The following is a 20,077-nucleotide window of genomic DNA, read 5'->3' on the forward strand; positions in this document are numbered from 1 at the left end:
AGACTAAACTCAACAGGAAACCCGCATAGCATTGGATTCTAGCAAATGTGCCGGGGTATTGCTTCTTCTGTAACGCAGTCTTCATCTTTTGATAAGTAGGCACTTGAGTATTAAATATTGGTGGTTGGTCTCTACTCAGAGAGATTGAGACTGGGATATAAAAGTGCAAAAGATATAATAACCTTCTTATAATGAAAAAGTTATAATGTAAACGTTATTATGATTTGTCTGTATAAGGTCATGTCATTTATTATCGTGAGGATACCGTGGGGGGGGGGGGGGGGGGGCACTGATTCCTTTGGGTGTTGTCTCTATATAACTTGACCAAGTGCCAAATCAGACTTCTTGGTTCAACCGGTCTCGATTCGGGGGCAGTTACTTGGCATGCACAATCCAGGAGTCCAGGAATCTATGCAATCAAGACACCTGTATTATTTTACTCCCCATATATATTTGTTCCATGGATTCAGCTATATGAAATTTATCAAGTGCTTATATTCCATATTAAAAATATTAATAAAACGTCTTAATGCTATAACCGCTCATTCTTCGTCATCAACATCCTCGTTCATATCTGTTTCTGTGTCTTCCTCGCTCTCTTACTTTTCTCTTTTCCCGCGCTGCGCTTTTCTTGCAAGACGCAGATCGACAAGCCTTTTTCCTTCTTCTGCGTCATCTATACCATCAACCTTTATCTGGTTGACAACCTGGATTTAGTGCCTTCAGACTTCTTCTCAATAAATGTTTTCAGCCAATTCCTTACCCCCACTTTCTGACCAGCTTGTAGTTAATCTCTTGCTCGCGTTCCTTTGACATTGTCGTCGCCGTTCCTTCATTTGCCTTACTTTAGTTTTCTGGAGGGGGTGGGGGCACCGAAAATATGAGGAAAGCTTAAGAAAGGGCATGGAAAATTTGTTCCTCCTGAAGGGGGAGGGGGCAATTAGTTTTAGCCCTTACTTTTATCAAAATTGTCACCCCTTCCCCCCCCCCCTCGGGGTAATAAATGAACTTTCCCTAACGATTTAAGTAGCAGGGAGACTGAGACTGGAAACATGAACGACCCCATCCCCACCCCTCTCCCGACGTCTCTTTTGTAAGACGTCACCGCAAAGTAAAATCACATTATCCACGCTAGGATCTGTGACACTATCCGCCACGATACCTTAAATCACTTCAATACTTCAATGAACAAACCAAAAAGACCCTTAGAGAGAGATTGAATAGAAAACATTTTTTTAAATATGAACGCTGTGACAGGCGGAAAAAGGGGGAAAAAGACAAAAGGAGGTCTGGCTACTGAGTCTGTCATTCTCTACATGGGCAGCAGACGTAGGCAGCAGCCAAACGGTGTAGACATGGTTCTGCGCCGAATGTTATTTGAACAGGAGCTCAACAGTCGTCAGCAGTATAAATTGAATGGGGTTAGCTTCGAGGTGGTGGCGCTGGAGGAAACAGAATTCTAACATTAAGAACAACACAGCAGAATTAATCTATAATGCGGGAAGCCTTGATTGTTAGCTTTTCTCTTTCATCACACAGCTTTGCTATTTCTGGTACCAGTATCCATACTGGTATCTAGTTTATTTCCGCGGTTCGCGTCGACTGAACTACAGTAGAGTGGCCCAGAAGAGTTTACCAACAGATTCGAGACAAATAGTGGAGCAACAAGTGTACAGACGCGCAAATGATCCTGCCGATAATGTCCTTTGCGCTCGCCAAGGCTGCTGGTCCTCTGTGATGTACAGACAAACTCTGAATTACAACGCTGAAGATGAAGTGTGCGCTATAGCTTTACGAGTGATTAATAGGTACTGAAATTTCGCTTACAGGGTTGACTGGAATAGGAACAGGTAAAATGCAGCATAGCAAATCGGTCTGACGAAAAGGCGTGCTTCCCGATCTCGAAGCAGATTGAGATTCCATTTTTTCAGGGCTATAACGAGCACCTCAAGTCGTTAAATGAACTACAACGCTTACCCATTATGTGCCTTTTTTTATATAAATGTAGCTGAAAGCCTCACTGTGCTATGCTTCGAATGTCTATCGATCGGCCCCTTGGGATCGTGGGCTTATCCCCGATTGGTTTCGGTGGCCGATCGATAGTTATTCGGATCATGGTCTCGACTATGAGGTAACGGTCGACCTCTGCAATTTATTTTAGAGTTCTTTTTTTAAGAAATTCATGGACTAAAATTTAACAGGAGGCGTTTATTTATGTTTCTATATTTATCGATTTTTTGAGACGCAAAAACAAGACTCTTGGATGTAAGGGTTCTTAAATTATTCCATTGCCTGGCTCCTCCATTGTCTGGGAGCTGTGGTCTAGCAGAAATTAGATGTTTGAATTTTTTTTATACAGCCCATCTAATGGATATGTACAATAAAAGACTAGCACGCACTCTTTTTGTATATTGTATTCCATCTTATAAAGTGCTTCAATAATTAATATTTTTGTTTTAGATGGTCCTTGGGTTGGTCTATTTACATTACCCATCAATGACTTCCGTCGGTGAGCACCCTTGCGTTTAACATCACTGCTTTCTCGAGCGTATAACTTCTTTCTAATCTTGACCAAAAGCTGAGCCTCAGTCGATTAATCTCAAACGTTTCTCTGTTGTTATTCAACTCTCTTCGTTACCCTTATTCAAAGTATTCGCTCCAAAATGTTTCTTGAAAATTGTCATCTTTATGATAATCGTAAATGCCCGGAAGGTTACATATTATAGAATGGAAGCTATCGACGGAGTTGGTGCGAAACAATCTTTAACTTTGTAAACTGCATCCAGACTCTGAGGGAAACAAACAAAATTACTAATACTTACTCTGAGCCAATCCCTAAAAAATATTTTGCGCAATACAAAAGAAGCTTATCGACTATACATTTGTTTGCGTTGCTTTTAGATTTCGTAAACGAAAAATTTTGAGGTGAGAACTCTCCGAACATTAACAAGAAAGATCATATTCTTTTGCTTTTATGGATTGGCTTTGACGAATTCGGATTGGATTGATCCGTTTGCATTGTTTTCTTCTGTTATTTCCTACCATAATCTATTCCCGCCGTAAATGCGCTTTGGGCAGTGATAGACCTACTTTTTTAGTTTGAGGTCAACAAACATCTTGGATAGCTTGCATTGTTTTTCTCTGGATTCGCTGGTTCAATGAGCTAGGAGTGGCCGGAATATATTTTGATATCTGTTTGGATGAGCCCCGTACGTGTTATAATACAAGTATTCAACTGAAGGCACGTCCACAACTTAAAGCACTTGGCATCGGTAGAAGCCGATTTTATAGCTGACATCATAGCTCGGTATCCTCTAAAACTTCGACGCGTATTTTGACCCCGCCAATACTATATTCCTCTGAAGAAAAAGGCATTTGGTTCTCTAGAATTTTTTGAAGAACTCGTATGACTTCGCTGTTTTTATCTTCTGTTTTCGCTGCACAATCATTTCCACTTCTTCTAACCTCCGCTTTGAGGTCTGAGCTCAGAATTATCTGCTGTTCCTTCGGTGAGGCTTTCACTCCTGATCCAAAATACTTTCCTCGAGTTTTGAATCTAAAGCTCAGTTTGTGTTGAGCTTGTACCTTTAACTTCGTCATAACTTGACCGTATGTTTTTATTCCTTGCAGAGCCGTTTTCTGTTCTTGTATGGTTTGGTTGAACTGAAGAATAATCTCATCTTTAACATGTCTTTATTGATAAACATCCCTTGAACGTGACCCCATAGACGTAACTAGGTATTGTCAAGAGTAGGGCGTTAATCCGTTTTCCCCGCTAAGGCCATGGGGGCGACTGAGATCATTGAGGAGATACTATCATCACGATCACACGAGCGGGAGATGACATATGTTGAGAAAATAACCACTACTGCACAATTATGAGTGAGACGACGCCATTCCAGGGCAAGGGAAAAAACTTTTAATCAAGGAGGCAATAAGACCTAGTATCAAGAGACCTAGCGCCACTAATATTGTATGACTCATTCTCTTTCCCCTCCCTTTGAACAATGGCAATCTTAGCTTTTCGCAAATATTTCTCTAGTTTCTCCATTATAACTTATATGATGGATCAACTGAGATATCCTATAACATAGTTCAAATAAGGTCAAATAGATAATCTCTTTTGTTTTCGTCTAGCAAATAAATGCTTTGAATCACTACGGAAGTAGAGAAATGCACCCTTGATTATCAGTGGGTAGGACTGCAAAATATTTTTATCTTTGACAGAAATAGAATCCTGTATGGCCCAAGAGGAAAAAATAACTACTACACGCATAGCATACCTACGTATCAACTTATATAAACAATCAGCGGGTATCAAGAAGGGTTGTTGACAGTTGACAAGACATACACAGTGATGCCCCGGAAAGGGCTCAGAGGCGGGAAGGGTGTGTCTAAAAAAAAAAACTAAAAAAATCAAACCCTTAAAACTACAGGAATACTCAACTCACTCTCAAGATGGCTGGGATCTATATATATTATTAATTCCATAACGACACTAGTAAATCGCGCGCTCTGATTGGTCAATGTTCATGTGTTATTAAAGAAGAGTTCGTTAACTTTCGCTTCTGTTTATCCCTTAGGGCCTCTCACGCTAGTATCATCACATCCTAATAACAACTGGTCCTTAAAAAATGTAGTAGGAAAATAAATGCTCGATGGTAAGGACCGCCATGTGTCTGTTTTATTGCTTAGAGTAGAAATCGCTTCGACTACACCAGATTTGCTATCTGGGGTACGAACTGCTGTTGAACGCACCCAAATATCCGTTAGGGTTAAAATTGATTTTATGAAGAGCCCTCCCCCACCCCAACCCCGAGTAAAACAAATACAACTCATTTCTTATCTTGTGCGTCTGTCATCTAATAAATGGTTAAAGGTTTTTTTTTTAGCTTAAAATGCAAGTAGCAGGCAGATGATCATGTATGCTCCAACATTGAGCGAGGACGGAACAGCAAACGGTGATAAAAATAAACTCAGTTGTTCTTCAATTATGCGATATAACCAACATTCCATATTTTAACACTCCTCTACACAAAATAGATTGAAAAAGATAAGTACACAGCATTTTTGACATTTCCTTAAAAATCCAAAGCCGTTTATATTTCTCAAATTTGATGAGATGTGGGGGGAAATTTCTGACGTGGGTGCCCTGTGTTTTGATGGGATATACAGCCGCGCCGTAGGGGCTACCCTCAGATCTTTTAGAAGCGTATGAAAGGGCTTACATATGATGGGGACGAGGGTTTCCCTTTCATTAAGAGTCTTTGAGAGATCCGAACCAATCATAACGCGTTGAGCCTATGGGTATTTGGCGGAGCGAAAATCAATCCCACATGCAGGCAATTGCTCGTGGTCAGGTGATGCCTTATAGGATGTAACGCCTGTAATGTATGAATGTGGCAAAATAGCGACGACAATATTTATTACCTGAAGAATTGTATTAAACAAAGTTTTAAACTTTTTCTCTTTTTGTCTAACCTATTTGACACATTACCCCGTTAGCAACGTCTCTCGTTTCCCCCTGTGAGTGACAGCATGATATCATAGTTAAAGGTCAAGCTAAACCATCGAGTCATATCCACTCGTCATTCTAACTTTAGTGTTAGAGCTTTGAAAATGGTCTGGATCTGTTCTTGCTGAAGTAAATGGGAGAAATAAACCTATTAACGGTTTTTTTTTATTGGCAAAGCATCCAGAAGGAACGAAGACATTCATCTACTTTTAAGTAGTAGTAGCTAAAACACTACTCGCCAAGGTTGCAATCGAACCGAGAATATGATGAAATCCATAAGGTTAGAGAACGCTAAGAAAACATAGATAATGATTTGTTGGACTATATATCATACAGACGAAGCCCTTATTTCAGACCCAGTCAATAAAGTTACGGTTCGCCTTCGCAACTGTGCCGCGCTAGAAATTAAATTTTTATTTTGTAATAACAAAAAACTGCACATACTAAGATTCGTAAAATAATCGAGAATCTACCCATGGCTTTTTTTTTCAATACGGAGTTTTTTGTTTTTTAGTTAGGGACCGAGCGAAATACGCTAAATCATACTGTTGTCTTCGGCGAAAATGTTGGTACCCTTGCTTCGCGCCAAGGTTAATGCAATACGTCTTATTTCCAACAGCAGATGTCAATCTTCAAAAGAGGTTCTCATTTTTTCCAACTTAGATTGACCGAGCAGTGCGAGCAGAAATAGCGATCCTGAGACTCTCGCTTTCTACGAAGCAAGATTTTTTTGACAGCTATTTTAGCAATTTACCATATTATTTTGAGCAGGATCGGCTCGGCTTTAGAAACACATTCAAACAAATTATTCCAACAAATGTTGCATTTTTCCTAGCTTAGACGGTGAAAATTTTGCCGAGAACTTGTGTGCAAGAAGCTCTTTTTGGGGCTTGGAAATTTGTCCCTCGCTTTCTTTTTCCTTCCACTTTTTCTGGCTTTTGATCTCCAACCGCTTGTTCGTTTACAAGGCATAGTTTATGAAGGATTCTGCCTCCATTTCATAACACTTTACAACAAACACAGTTCAGGAGAACTCCTGTTTATTTTGGATATGTAGCCAGCGCCCAGCTAGCAGTAATCACTGCTGAATGACATAGAGTTAACAAAGTTCGGACTAGACTGGCGCGGAAGATGGAGACGGTGAAACACTTATTCTACCCAGAAGCCTTCATTGGGATATCTGAAAAGAAGGAAAAAACAAAAAGCTGAGAGGATTACATGAGCAAAGTAAATTTATTATAATTATAAATGCAATTATTATTATTATTATTTTTCAGGGTACAATAATATCTGTTAAACAACTTATGATTAATATTGATGGAACAAGAGTGCAATAGACTCTCGGTATATAAAGTACCAAAGAATCGATTCAATTGGAGTACAATAGACTCTTAATAGTATTACACGAAGTACATATGCAGTCAGTGTAAATCACTGGTGTTAATCTATTCAAATGCTATAGTGATAAGGGTTTGTACTCTTTACACTCGCCTTGGACGCTAGTGCAAAAAGCTTGACATACAAATACGAGCTTTTCTTAAGAGAGAAATTCTGATCGCGGCGAGGCGGAAACTGTTATTCTTTCTACCAAACAAAGAGTTCTTAGCTCTTGCCTCGAACCAGAATCCTGTCATTATAGTTTAATAATCTCTAGTCTTTATGTGCGCTGTCCCAATGAACGCCATCTTGGCAAAGAACAAGCCAAAATGCTGCTGATTTCCAAAAGGGGACAATCAAAATTTTGTGCACTACACAATCGAAAGTGATTACTGGCCCTAGGAATAAGAATATATGGCGGTAACCACCAATTATTATCAGCATGCCGGTTTTCTGTAAATGATCTACAGCGTCCGTACCAGGTTGATAGAACCTAGATTTAAAGCATGGAAGCTTGTTATTGTAATGGCAAGAAAAGCGATCAACAAGATGAGGACCCCAGTAGAGCAATAAGACCTGTGAAAACATGTTCTTTTATGATGCAATCATCGAAGTATCATCTTAATTAATCAAAATATCTGCGTCGCAAATATATTATCTGGAAATCCATTTGATTTCTAAAGAAATATTATCACAACAGAAGTGTAACAAATTTAAATCTATAGACTGAAGCTACGAAAAACTTGCTACCAACCATGATAAACGATATAGACTACATTCTTAGTATAAACCACGCAATATTGCGATTACAAAGCTCAAACTCAAAAGCCTTAATGGCCAATGAAGCAGCACTGATTTTTCTCCAAGTAGACCTGTTTTTTTCCAAAGTCATACCAGTTTTAGTGAAAAACATACGTTAACATCTATATAGGCAGCACAAGCAACGTCAGAAACGCCTGAGTATACTAGTTTTCAGGGGACAGCATTTGCGTTTTACAATTTATTTGGTGAACGTTGTTTTGCCAAAATGACAATTCTGAAATATCATCTAAAATCGATAGAATCTGCACTAGTAACAACATAACCCAAACAGACGGTTTCTTGAGCTGGATCCCAATGGGATTAAAACACAATGACAAACAAAACCAGATATCAATAAATCTGCATGCGTGATTAAATTGAAAACGCGAAGCCTCAATAGCATTCTTGCCTGCGCCCAACCCATCATCTAAATAAACTGCAATAGGAATGCCTTGGGAGCGCCAATGGGTAACTAAGTAATTTAGTAGACATAAATGGTGTTGATGACAAACCAAAAGGCAAAAGACAAAACTGAAAATATTGAGGGCCATGGCCCAAATCTCACGAGAATCACAGGAACTTTCTATAATCTTAAAAAATTTTCACATGGTGATGCGCAGACGAAATTAGACAAAAAGTAATCTTGGTTAATCAGATGATAGTCCTACTATCACACATTTTATCTTCTGCTTGTTAATACTTTGTTAACAAGTCTAAGATCTATAATAAGGCGTTTCTTACCGCTGGATTTGACTGAAACTGATAAAGGATTAATGATTCCTGGTTTATAACTAAATTCTTATACTCAAAGATTAGAAATAAGTTTTTTGATAGCTTCGCTAACAAAGGATGTGTGTTTAAACTCTGAGGTGTTGTTTTTATCAACAAAAGGACCGAGTACTTTAAGACAAGGAATTATACATCCAACGACAATAAAGTCAAGGATAAAGCTTAATGCACCTATAAATTTCTACAAATCTATAAAATGACTAATCTACCTATGACAATAGAACAGTGGTTATGAAAAAAAAAAAAAAACATCCAGAAACACAACACCAAAACTTTCGGAATAAGGGACAAAAATCCATTATTAGGTAAACTAGAATCCGCTACACCTTGATCTTTGTCGCTGCCATACTGCCATACGGCTCAGGTATCTCAAACTTAAATGACTCGAATTTCTCACCAACTCAAACAATTTAAGTTTTCCTTGACCACATTTCAATCCCGTTAACTGGTTTAACTTTTCTATTCTCCTATATCAATTTGGGTTTTTCATGCATTACTTTTATTTCGACTATTATTTTTTGTGATGTCCATTTAGCATTATGGCTTCATGGCAGTAAACTTATTCATACACAAAGAAAAGCCTGAAAAAAATGCATGCAGCCCAAACGTACAACGTACGTACAACGATGAAAAATAACATGCACGTCTTGGAGAGAAGACAACAAACATGCACGAATGCAACCTCCCAATCAACCCCTTCACTTTTCTAATGGTCCGTCCCCTTTATTGCTGTCTCTTTGTAGGGTGTTTGTAACCACTTTAATATATTGCGTTAAATCTGACAGCAAAATGGAGAGGATGGTGCCTACCTGCTACAAGTGCCAGCCGACTGGTGTGATCGATGGTGGCTATGCATGGGTTGTGTGCTTTGCAGCGTTTGTTATTCTTCTCATCACGGTTGGACAACAAAACTGCTCAGGGATCATCTTCGTCGCGCTCATGGATGAGTACAAGCAGGGTCGTGGCGCCACAGGTGACTAGCCTTCGTAGCAAGCCAAATGGATTGGGAAGGAAAAGAGGAGACTGGGCGCGCGCTAGGGAAAGAGCAGAATGAGGCGTACGGTAAAAAGCAACCGCCCCCTTTCCCTGCATTCGCTTTATCCTTCTCTCCAGGCGCGCGGGATCTAACCCTCATTTTCCCAAGCCCTTTGCGCTTGCTACGCAGAAGTAACAGGCGTATCGCATGCTAAAGCTAAAGCGTATTCCTAATCACGAACAAAGTAGCTCAAGAAGCAAGGATTCGATTTGCTTTTTATAGCGCACAAGCTGAGAGGGGAGTTATGTAGGGAGAAATATTCCCTTTTGTAGCACAGTTGTACTGCTCAAACCCATCAGAGAACATGTGTGTACCGCTTAGAATCAGAGCGAGTAGTTTTGTGTTTGAACCTCTAGAATATCGTTTGTAGAGTTCTGCGAAAGTAAAAGCCTGATGGCTTTCTTATTCTTATTTCCAAGTTTTGAAATGTGACATTTTATACCAACTATTATGAATACAGAGGATGCTGTGGGTTGCCTCGCTACGAGAGTGACTTGTAAATTACGATGATATTTTGCAGTCACTTTTTTCATCTACATGAAGCTACATATTCATTTTAACGACTAGTCTTCTCTGAATTTTTCAGTGTATCAAGTTTTTGAAGCGAAAAAGATAGTTAACCACGACACCAAATATCCAAGAAAAACGTCTCCAAGAACTAACTCATTTTATATATGTTTTAGCCTGGGTGACGTCACTAGCTGTCAGCCTTAATCTCACTTTCGGTCCTCTTAGTGCGTTCCTGTGTCAGCGGTTTGGCTGTCGTGTGACCGCCATGCTTGGCGGGGGGATTTGTGCAGTCAGTCTCTTCTTATCAGCATTTGCCGTCGACCTTTATTTACTTTACTTTACATACGGCGTCCTTCTTGGTCTAGGGAACTCCCTGTGTTATACCTCGGCCCTTATCGCGCTAACGCTATACTTCCGACGACACATCGCCTTGGCGAACTCTCTCGGCTTTCTAGGACCCGCACTTGGTATCGTCATCTTGACACCGCTTTTAAAGCACTTGTTCCAGACATTGAGCCTGCGATACGTGTTCTTTGCGCTATCGGTCATTCAGATCATTATCGTTGCGGTTGGGTCAGCGTTCCGTCCTTTTGCACAGACGCAGAGAAATAAATGTCTTCCTCGGCTTCTTGACAGCTCGCCGTTCAGGGACAAGAGTTACCGTATTTGGGTCGTGGCGCTTTGTTTCTTCATGCCGGCTATCCTCGTGCCTTATGTTCACATAGTGAGTATTCATCGTCTTATCCAAGGAAAAGCCAAGGGTCTTAAAGGGAGAGGTGTGTTTGGGGGGGGGGGGGGGGGGGGGTGTCCGAGCAAGTCCCTTAACAATAGCTTTATGTTCTTCCATCCAGAAAATTTCGAGGGGGACAGGAGGAGTTTTCTTCGACGAAAAACTCACATAAACAGGACATCAGTATAGACACTATAAATTTTATAATGGGGAAGTGAAAAAACGCGCCGCTTTGGGTCGAGGTGGTCGAGTTACTCATTTACCAGGTGGCGGCGGATCCACAGCGCGTCCTCTGAAAGGTCGCAAGCGCGTAGGGACAGAGCTCGCTGCAGGAGCGAAAACAAAGCAAATACATCCAGTCAACGCAGGAATACGTGCTTATTCAACACTAACAAGACATTAGACTTCATTTCGGAGTCAAATTATCCTATAGCCCGTGCTTTAGCTTACATAATATGATTATAGTCTGACGATTTCCTTTCACAACTAGATTTTGAATTGTTAGAATTTAAAAAGTTTAGTCAGTTTCTGAAAATAAAATCAAGGGTTATACGGGAGTTAAGGTTTCTCATGGGACCCTAATTATTCCCTCTGACTACGTCTCCGGCGCGAGCACAGCCAGGATATCTATATCATAGCATGATCATCTTTGTTTCCCAGGTTAAATTTGCTGAAGACCATAACATTGAGAAGACCAAGTCCTCAACAGTGGTCGTCTTCTTCGCTATCGGCTCAATTACCTTCCGTCCGATCCTAGGCCGTCTGTCTGACTATTTGCCCAGTTACCGATTACAGATCTTCCAGCTTTGCTTTCTTGTTATCGCACTCGCCAACACATTTGTTGTCTTAGCAACAAACTATATTGCCTTCGCAATATACGCGTTTATATTCGGATCTGTGGACGGTATCTTCTGGTCGCAAATGTCTGTTATTACCCAAGAGATAGTGGGAATGGAACATTTGCCTGCGGCCTTTGGCTGGCTCATCATGATTATCTCGTTTCCAGGCGTCCTCGGCCCGCCGCTAGCAGGGTGGCTATTCAGCGTCTCGCAGACTTACACTACGCCGTTTATGGTCAGCGGTGCTCTTGTCATAGTGTCTATTTGTCTGATGTTTGCAATTCAGATGCCCGTCCAATCAGCATCAAGAAGTACTTTGTCACACAATCGTCTAGAGTTCTTACAGAATGGTACTGTTGGAGAAAAACTCGCGAACAGCAGCCGAGACAGCCGGGTAATCGTGCTCGAAGCGGCCAGGGATCTTTCTATATCTGTGTAATCAAACCACTTTAAATCAGGGAAATAAATCAATACAAGGTTGGAATGGTTTGCTTTACGCCTCTGTGAAACAGAGTAGTCTCGCTGTTCAGCACCATCGGCGTAGCCAGGATTTTTAACAAAAGGGGGCCCAAAAGGGACTTTCAAGGTATTTTCTCCTGTAATGTATTTAAAGTCCCATACATTTACTGTATTTTTGGCTGCTTAAAGGGGGGGGGGCAGGTCACCCCCTGGCTACGCCCCTGAGCGCTGCAGGAGGGCTGTTCAGTTTTCTAGCTGTTCTAGCCTGCTAGTCGGCTCTCAATGTGGGGTATTCGGAAATGTTTTATTTTCAAATATTGGGAACGCTGTGCGCGCACGAAGGCCGAGGTGCGCTGGGCCGAGGGTGCAAAGAAATGAGAGCCGGTAACAAAACCCCCTCTTTTCGAATAGTGTCACTCAAGCGTTTGAACGCGCCAAATCCTGTCCAGAGCTTCAATATGGCGGAAAGCATCAACAACCAACTCGTTATTAACCAAGCTTTACACGAACTGAAAGGCACAAATGCGAAACTAAACCCTCAATGTTCAGTAAATTGTCACCAGCGTTGTAAAGGGATTTCTTCGATATCTTTGAGGTAGGCGGGTAGCGTGTAGCTTTTCTCAGAGGACTTTTACCAGGCGCGAGAACTACCGAATTGCGTTTCTTATTCCCTTTGGTCGGAGTTTTCTCAAGGTTTTCCTGCTCGCAGTGGGCATCCCTAATATAGGGAAAAAAGGACAGCAAGATTGCGTATTTTCCTAGCGCACGAATTGCACGCTCGGCTTGAAAAGTTGTGTGACTTTATGCATCTGATGCCCGCTGTTTCGCAGAGATCCGCGAGAATCGTACCACGACTAACTTCTCGGCGGGAAGGAATAAACAAATTCTCAAACGATATTTTTGTCCCGTATTTTAGATTTAGATTGCAGTCGCAAATCCTGCAGAAATTGACATAAACCTTGCAGGCCTGCGGAATTGACGTAGACATCTCAGGCATTTTAGCGAGAGCTCGGTTTGTTATGTTATGATCTAACGCTAGTCTGCACGTGTGCAGAAAACTGTCAAACTCTTGTTTACTTTGCATCGATCATCACTGACTAGATTTTGACAGCTAACGCCTCGCTGAGATCAAAGCGCAGCCAAGCGTGAAGTGGGCTTGATTCGAAAAGAGGGGTTTTGTTGCCGGTTCTCATTTCTTTGCACCCTCGGTCCATCGCACCTCGGCCTTCGCGCGCGCACAGGGTTCCCAATATTAGAAAATAAAACCTTTCCGAATAACCCACAATGAGGGGCCGGCTAGCAGGCTATTGCTGTTCTGTCTATCCGATATTTTGTTAGCTTCGTCCCCAGACTTTCCGAGGTTATTTGGCCGGGCAGCCAAAGATTCCCAGGGACGAGTGTTAGAAAGCACCCATGTTGTTCGGCTGATTTGGTGGAAGCTATTGCGGTATTTACAACTTGTTTCATTGTTTCATCCTAGCAAAATACCAAGTGCTAGAAAGCACCCATGTTGTTCGGCTGATTTGGTGGAAGCTATTGCGGTATTTACAACACACTCTTTTTATTATAAGAAACCCCATTCTATGATTTCACCAAATTTTAAGAACATGCCGAGGCTCAGCAAAATATTACTTTGTTAGTCTGATAAGTTCTTAAATGCAGAATCAAATTGTGTTCATTATAACAAGCTTAGTTATTATTGCTGTTGATCATTTGTGTAATTCTCCTCCTGACAAATCATTGAATACTATATTTTTATGGACTCTTTAATTTAAGAACATCGATAAGAACATTGTCAGGTCTAAAATACTCCAAAAATAACAGCCCAGCCTTAAATGTAAATTCGGAAAAAAGAGTACAATATAATAGTGGAATAGATGGTGTTTTCGAAATTTTTCTTCACAGTCTTCCATTATTTTTTATTCATAATTGAATAAAACCAATAACGAAGGTGTGGTTGAGGAAGTTCTGTAATTCCATAGTCGGAGGCTTCTCGTACTGTGAGCAATCCATTAAAGGACAAGGCCTAACCGGATTACATGGATAAGGCCCAACCTCATAATCGTCCAAGCAAATGGACTATAACACATAACCGACCAGAGTACAAATATACGATTTTCAAATTCCAGACTAAGAGTACTTTGAGAATTGAATCAATGTGAGACAATTCGTTTAAAATAACAACTCTTGCTGCTCCCCGGATTTTCCATTTTAATCTATTGATCTAAGCTACGTCTTTGCTGTTAACAGCACAAGGTTTGTTTGTTACCAAAACATCGACCTTCTGGTATGTTTTTGTAGCCTTGTGGGTCTCGTGGCTTAGTAAGTAAAAGCTGTAGGGGCAAGTTTATTCGGATTTCGCATTATTTCCTTTAAGAGCCGCATAGATTCTTCCGTAGATATTTGCACGTTTATAGGCCGGACGCGGGTAATGTCCGCTTCGTGGAGGCTTGTTCGTAGAGATAATATCAATGAGGCGACCATAGACACATTAACGTTTAGAAAAACATATGCGACTAAACAGCTGAGGGCAATGTGTTCAAAAAACAATCATAAGTGATAGAAAGTGAAAGCTGTTTGCTTCAGTTCTCGCTCATACCAAACAACAACAAGTCTGAAGCCGAGACTACGATGTTTGAAACTTGCACTTTTCGCCTTGGGCAGTGAATTGAATGGTATTTCTTTTTCTCGGGCTATGACAGCGATGTGAATCAAACAAACGGATATCTTTCAAGCTTTCACTTCAGGTTGGGTCATTTATTTGGCATTGCGCCCTATGTTTTTATGGATGCGTCGGAATTGAGCGACTTTGAGGGAAACGTTGGTTGCTTTAACGGGATAGCAAAACTTGTAATTCAACGACACGCTGGAAAAACGGACGCAGCGCTTGCCGAGTTCTCAAAACTCGTTCATTCTTCAAAATACAAACAACTGGAAAGCCTTTATTATGAACATCTACAGCAACGCCACCCCCGACACGGAACCACATTCTCGGATGTTTTGCAAAGGATACTTCAGATTCAAGAAGTACAAACCGTTCAAGAATATAGAATTGACGGCAAAATCGTAAAAGTTCATGTTATTGAGGACACAGATTTGTAGCGTGAGAATAATGGCTAAAAACTACGGCGAAAATCTCAGCAAAGCGCAGCAATTTCAGCCAATGAGAAAGGTACTAGATGGTGAAGAAGTACAAATAAAAAAGCTTTGCTATAAGCATGAGCGTGGATGTTTCAGACATGAAGCCATAAATCGAACCGATCTTTAGACCAGAAGGTAAAAGGCTACGGCGTTATCAGTCATAGATATATCCGTCACTCATTTTTGTTAGTGCGCGTAATACTCGCGTTGCATTGGGTTAATAACGGGTCACTTGAGTGATGAGGTGTGTTCTACTAGCGAGTGATAGCACGGTAAAACACAAAAAGTACACGTATTTATGAAAACGCATCTTTACGTGCAGGGCTAGTGATGAGACAGTATTAATGTTTGCGTACTTACAGTCTAATGAGAGGAACAGATGAACCAGCCTAAAGCTTGATGTATTGGTCGGTATTTTTAATACCAGACTATGCAGGCAAATAATGGATGACTGTTAAAACACGATAACACCATCAGGTGGAAAAGATAAACTCGCTCAAATTAATCATCATCTTTGATGAGGCAGTCCATCGAGCGAGACTAGAAAAATGATGGGGATCGACCGTTCGGCATTCGATTCCTCATATTAAGAGAGAATCAATAAACAATTCTCAATATCAAGTTACCGTAATTGATTCAATAAATTATACCGAGGCCGTTAAAGATATTAGGCGTTTAAGACACGGTAATTCCGAACTATTATATACAATTCAAACTTTAAACTGGGAATCGAGCAAGACACCGCTCACATAAAAGGGGCAGAATGTTATTACCTAGTCTCTGAAATGGAGAAGAAGAAAGAGCAAAGAGAATAAAACCATATACGAGGCAGGCACGCAAAGGGTTCTGGGACAGACTTTTGTTATGGTAGTGCGAAAAGGGCTCCATAATCCTTAGCGCGACGCACGCCTCTGTATTATACAGAAGTAGTGCCAGGCGGCTGTCACGAGGCCGGGCGTCATACTTTGGAGAAGCCAAGGACCAACCATAAGAAAGCTTCCTGCCAATAAAACAAAAAGTACACACATGAATAGTTATTGAAGGTATAGAATCCACTGAATTATCCACATGGATCGATCGTCTTGAGTCCCCTTGGCATTACACTACCTCCCCGCCCTCCACACCCCCTCCCCGCCCTCCACACCCTCTTGGTTTTTCAGATGGGACCTAGATTGTCTCCGTCGTAGTTTTTCCCTTGTCTTATCTTCTAATCTCCATAAATCTTAGAACGCCACGAAAAAAATACGGCGCTTGTTTGCTGCATACAATCCTCAAGGCATAGAGTTACAGAGTTACACGATCGGTGGTGAAGATAATACAATTTTATAGCGATGAGGTTTCCCCACAGTTTTTCACAAGCACCTTTATCAGTTTTGACATAATTACGTTTAACACTTTCTAGTCGATACCATTTTTAGCACCGTAACCAGGCCTGTACACAAGATTTTTTAGGGGGGGGGGGGGGTGGCGAAATCCGAAAAAGCGGACCTAATTTTTCCGGGTGGGGGAGGTATGGAATGAGTTTTCTGATAAAAATTTGACCATCCCGAAAAAACAAAGTATCTCAACGCGACGTTTATTGTCGGATTTTGTTGCATACCAGAGTGATCTATCTTATGCTTTATAGTTTTGTCTGGTGACTGTATAGGTATTTGTAGGGCACCGAGGGTATCGGTATTTGTAGAGCAAAAGCTCCCCCCCCCTAGTTACCTTTGCACGTACTCCGCTCTTCGCCAGCGACAGAAACCGTGCTCTTTGTCCATCCATTAGCGTAGCTCACGTCTTAGGAAAAGTGTCATTTATTATTCAAGTAACTATGCTATGCTAGTTGAGGAAAGTTCTCACTAGGATGCAACCAAGGGGAAATAAGCCAAACACGACCGAAAGCGCAAGAAAAAAAAAAGTTGCGTTCACCTACCCTGGCGCTTTAGTGAGAATTGAGCACTACTCGCATTGCGCTTCGTCCTAAAGAGAGCCTTTGGTTGACCCATTAGTCTTATTTATTTTTGGCCGGCAACAAATCCGTGATATTAGCTTGTGAGGCTCGCGAATACGTGTTTTCTTTTCTGTGATTGTTTGCTATTCCAAGGTAAATAAGATAAACTCTCGACCTCTTATCTCATGTCGCATCAGAAGTACAGGCCGAACGGGCTCATTCATAGAAGTCACCACTCAACAGAACCGAGCGACACGGAGTCAAGCTTGCTGTCCGACATTAAAACAACAGAAAACAAAGCGGCGAATGGACTTTAAGTACTGTTTTAAGGCTGGCCCTTTACGTAAGCGAAAGAGCAACAGCAAGCGAAAGTGAATTGAATATCCTTGAAACACAAGCGAAAATCCAGCGCACGCGCTCGGTTTCCATGCTCGTGTGTCTATGTTCCGCTGAACCGAAAAAAAAACTTACGTTACGTTTCACAAACACTATCATTTTTTTTTCACATGCGCAACGGCCAACTGCAAATAGTGATTTGTTAAGGAGACCTCCGTACGACTGACGGTTACGGAGACCTTTGCTAAATTACCGCATCATACGAACTAACCAGGAGCGGATCTAGCTTTACGCTGAAGGGGGGAAGGGTTGGCTCAGTGACAAAGGGGGGGGGGTGTAATTTTTTGTTCCCTTAGGCTTTCTGGCAGCCCAAAAGGGGGTTTAAACCCCCTAGACCCTCCCCCTAGATCCGCTTTTGCTAACACGAAGACGCCTCGCCTTGGGCGCCAGTTGGCGCCCAAGGCGAGGCGCCAGTTGGAATGTTCATGTCATGTTGCATTATGAGAAGCTTTTTACGGCACTTATTTGAGGTATCTCTATAACTTGGTGGGGGTGGGAATGGTGCGTAGAATATATTTCTGACTGTACTTGGTATTAGTACTGAGATACATTCCTTTGTAGCATGCAGAGTTTTCTTTCGTTAGTGTGATGGTTTTACAAACGTTTGCGTCAAGGACAAAAATCGAGAGCCTTGGATTAAATAAGGACAAGCGTGCCTTGAATCATGGAATAAAACACGCATTGCTCGCTTCGCTTTATGATAGACAGTGCTGTTTCCCCGAGAATCTGGAAATATCCTTAAGAATGTCCTCATAACTCAAATACCTTAGTGGGTCGGTGGTAATTTTGCGAAATATACACATACCTCCTTGAAGAAATGGGCTATATGTTGTTATGGCGACAGCATACAGACCCCACCCCTTTAATAAATCTCACTCGAAAGATCACTCAACTTGTGTGTAACAGATTAAAACGGTCAAATACGCGAAAGACGTTTCGCAGTATCCCGAAAACTTGCCCAGTCTACAACTCGACTATTTTACTCTCTTGGTATTCCAAGCATCAAAAGTGCAATTACGTTTATTCGGATACGTTTTTATCTTGATGAGCGCTTAATGATAAATTTTAAGCTTTCAGATGTTTTTGTGTCAACAGTTTGTCCTCTAGATATCCGGGGGTCAATTTCGGAAGGAAACACTAGACAACCCGTGCGTTTTGCGTTCCGAAAATCCAACTGTGTTGACACCATCGCAGCGTGTGTATCTCAGAGCCGTGAACGAGCTATCTAGTCGGTGATCACTATTTAGGAGCCCGTGATAGCGGTGCCTCCATTATTCCCTTTATCTGGGTTCTACGCAAGCATCCTCAAATTCCCAATGCAGATAGCTTTGATTATGATTCAAAAAGGATTATTACCGGCAAGCGAGCTTCAGTTGATCAGCAATGAGAATCGAAGCCGTAGTTCGGGCGACATCACCAAAATGAGAACACCAAACGGAAAGAAAAAAAGGCAACAACAGTTCAACGAGCTACAGCAAGCTGTTGGCTCTAAACTGAGTGACGTGCACAAGGACTATAAAGAAGTATGCATTCCCGCGTTTAGCTGGAAACCCTTGGACGCCCCATTCGCAACCTCGACGCCAGTGCCATCTCGCGCAAGCCAAAGAAGCGGTTTGGAAAGAGCAAGAGGAGCAACGTCCTTACCTAGGCGAGCGAGCACCGGTAGCGTCCCCAGGCAAACAAGTTCAACGCGAAAGGCCAGCGCGCCAAGCAGAATAGAAACAATGTTTGTTCTGGACAAGATCCTTATGGAGCAAGATACATTATCTGTAAAGGAATATACCCTGAATGATTGTACTATTAAAGTGCTAGTTCTGGAGGACACAGACTTATGATTTGAAAACACGTGTCAAGATGACCAAGACGTGATGAAGACTTCCAACCGGGAGAGGCGTGCAAAGAACGCAAGAAACACGGGGGACAAAGTGAAAAAATATGGCTACAATGTAAATTATGACGATGAATACAAAAGAGACCATCATGTATTAAATCATTGGGGATAAATACGCGAGGATGTATTTTTTTTATGTACGTTCAAGTTGCAAGACGATGTGACGACGTTGATTTCGTGATATGTCAAAAGTTTCATTACCCAAAAAATCGCACGCAAAGTACCCTGGCCCATATAACTTAATTTCTGACATTTTTGCTGTATTAATATCTTCAAGAATGTGTGCTGCCGCCATGCTATAAAACCATTTAACTCGCTATAAAACCACTTCATTTGCTATAAAACCATTTAATTTGCTATAAAACCATTTAATTTGCTCGCTATAAAACCATTTAATTTGCTCGCTATAAAACCATTTAATTTGCTCGCTATAAAACCATTTAATTTGCTCGCTATAAAACCATTTCATTTGCTCGCTATAAAACCATTTAATTTTCTCGCTATAAAACCATTTCATTTGCTCGCTATAAAACCATTTAATTTGCTCGCTATAAAACCATTTAATTTGCTCGCTATAAAACCATTTAATTTGCTATAAAACCCATCACTTCCTTTGGCTTTCTGTGATAAAAGCTCAAGTTCTCTAAATGAAATACA

General features: G+C 41.2%; 1 protein-coding gene across 1 annotated transcript; it reads left to right on the forward strand.

Annotated features, from left to right (window-relative positions):
* Window positions 1-5,562: 5,562 nt before the first annotated feature.
* LOC5512774 (monocarboxylate transporter 14) lies at window positions 5,563-12,081 on the forward strand. Its single transcript, XM_032382212.2, has 4 exons — window positions 5,563-5,795; window positions 9,268-9,455; window positions 10,202-10,752; window positions 11,419-12,081. Exons 1-4 carry the CDS (start codon window positions 5,779-5,781, stop codon window positions 12,034-12,036), a joined length of 1,374 nt encoding a protein of 457 aa, XP_032238103.1. The 5' UTR covers window positions 5,563-5,778; the 3' UTR covers window positions 12,037-12,081.
* The last annotated feature ends 7,996 nt before the right edge of the window (window positions 12,082-20,077 follow it).

The sequence above is a fragment of the Nematostella vectensis genome, chromosome 3 (assembly GCF_932526225.1).
Source record: "Nematostella vectensis chromosome 3, jaNemVect1.1, whole genome shotgun sequence".
Lineage (NCBI taxonomy): Eukaryota > Metazoa > Cnidaria > Anthozoa > Actiniaria > Edwardsiidae > Nematostella > Nematostella vectensis.

Coding starts and splice junctions, on each gene's coding strand:
- LOC5512774 (XM_032382212.2), top strand. Junction 9,456..10,201: donor GCAGGGTCGTGGCGCCACAG/GTGACTAGCCTT, acceptor TATATGTTTTAG/CCTGGGTGACGTCACTAGCT. Junction 10,753..11,418: donor TCGTGCCTTATGTTCACATA/GTGAGTATTCAT, acceptor TTTGTTTCCCAG/GTTAAATTTGCTGAAGACCA.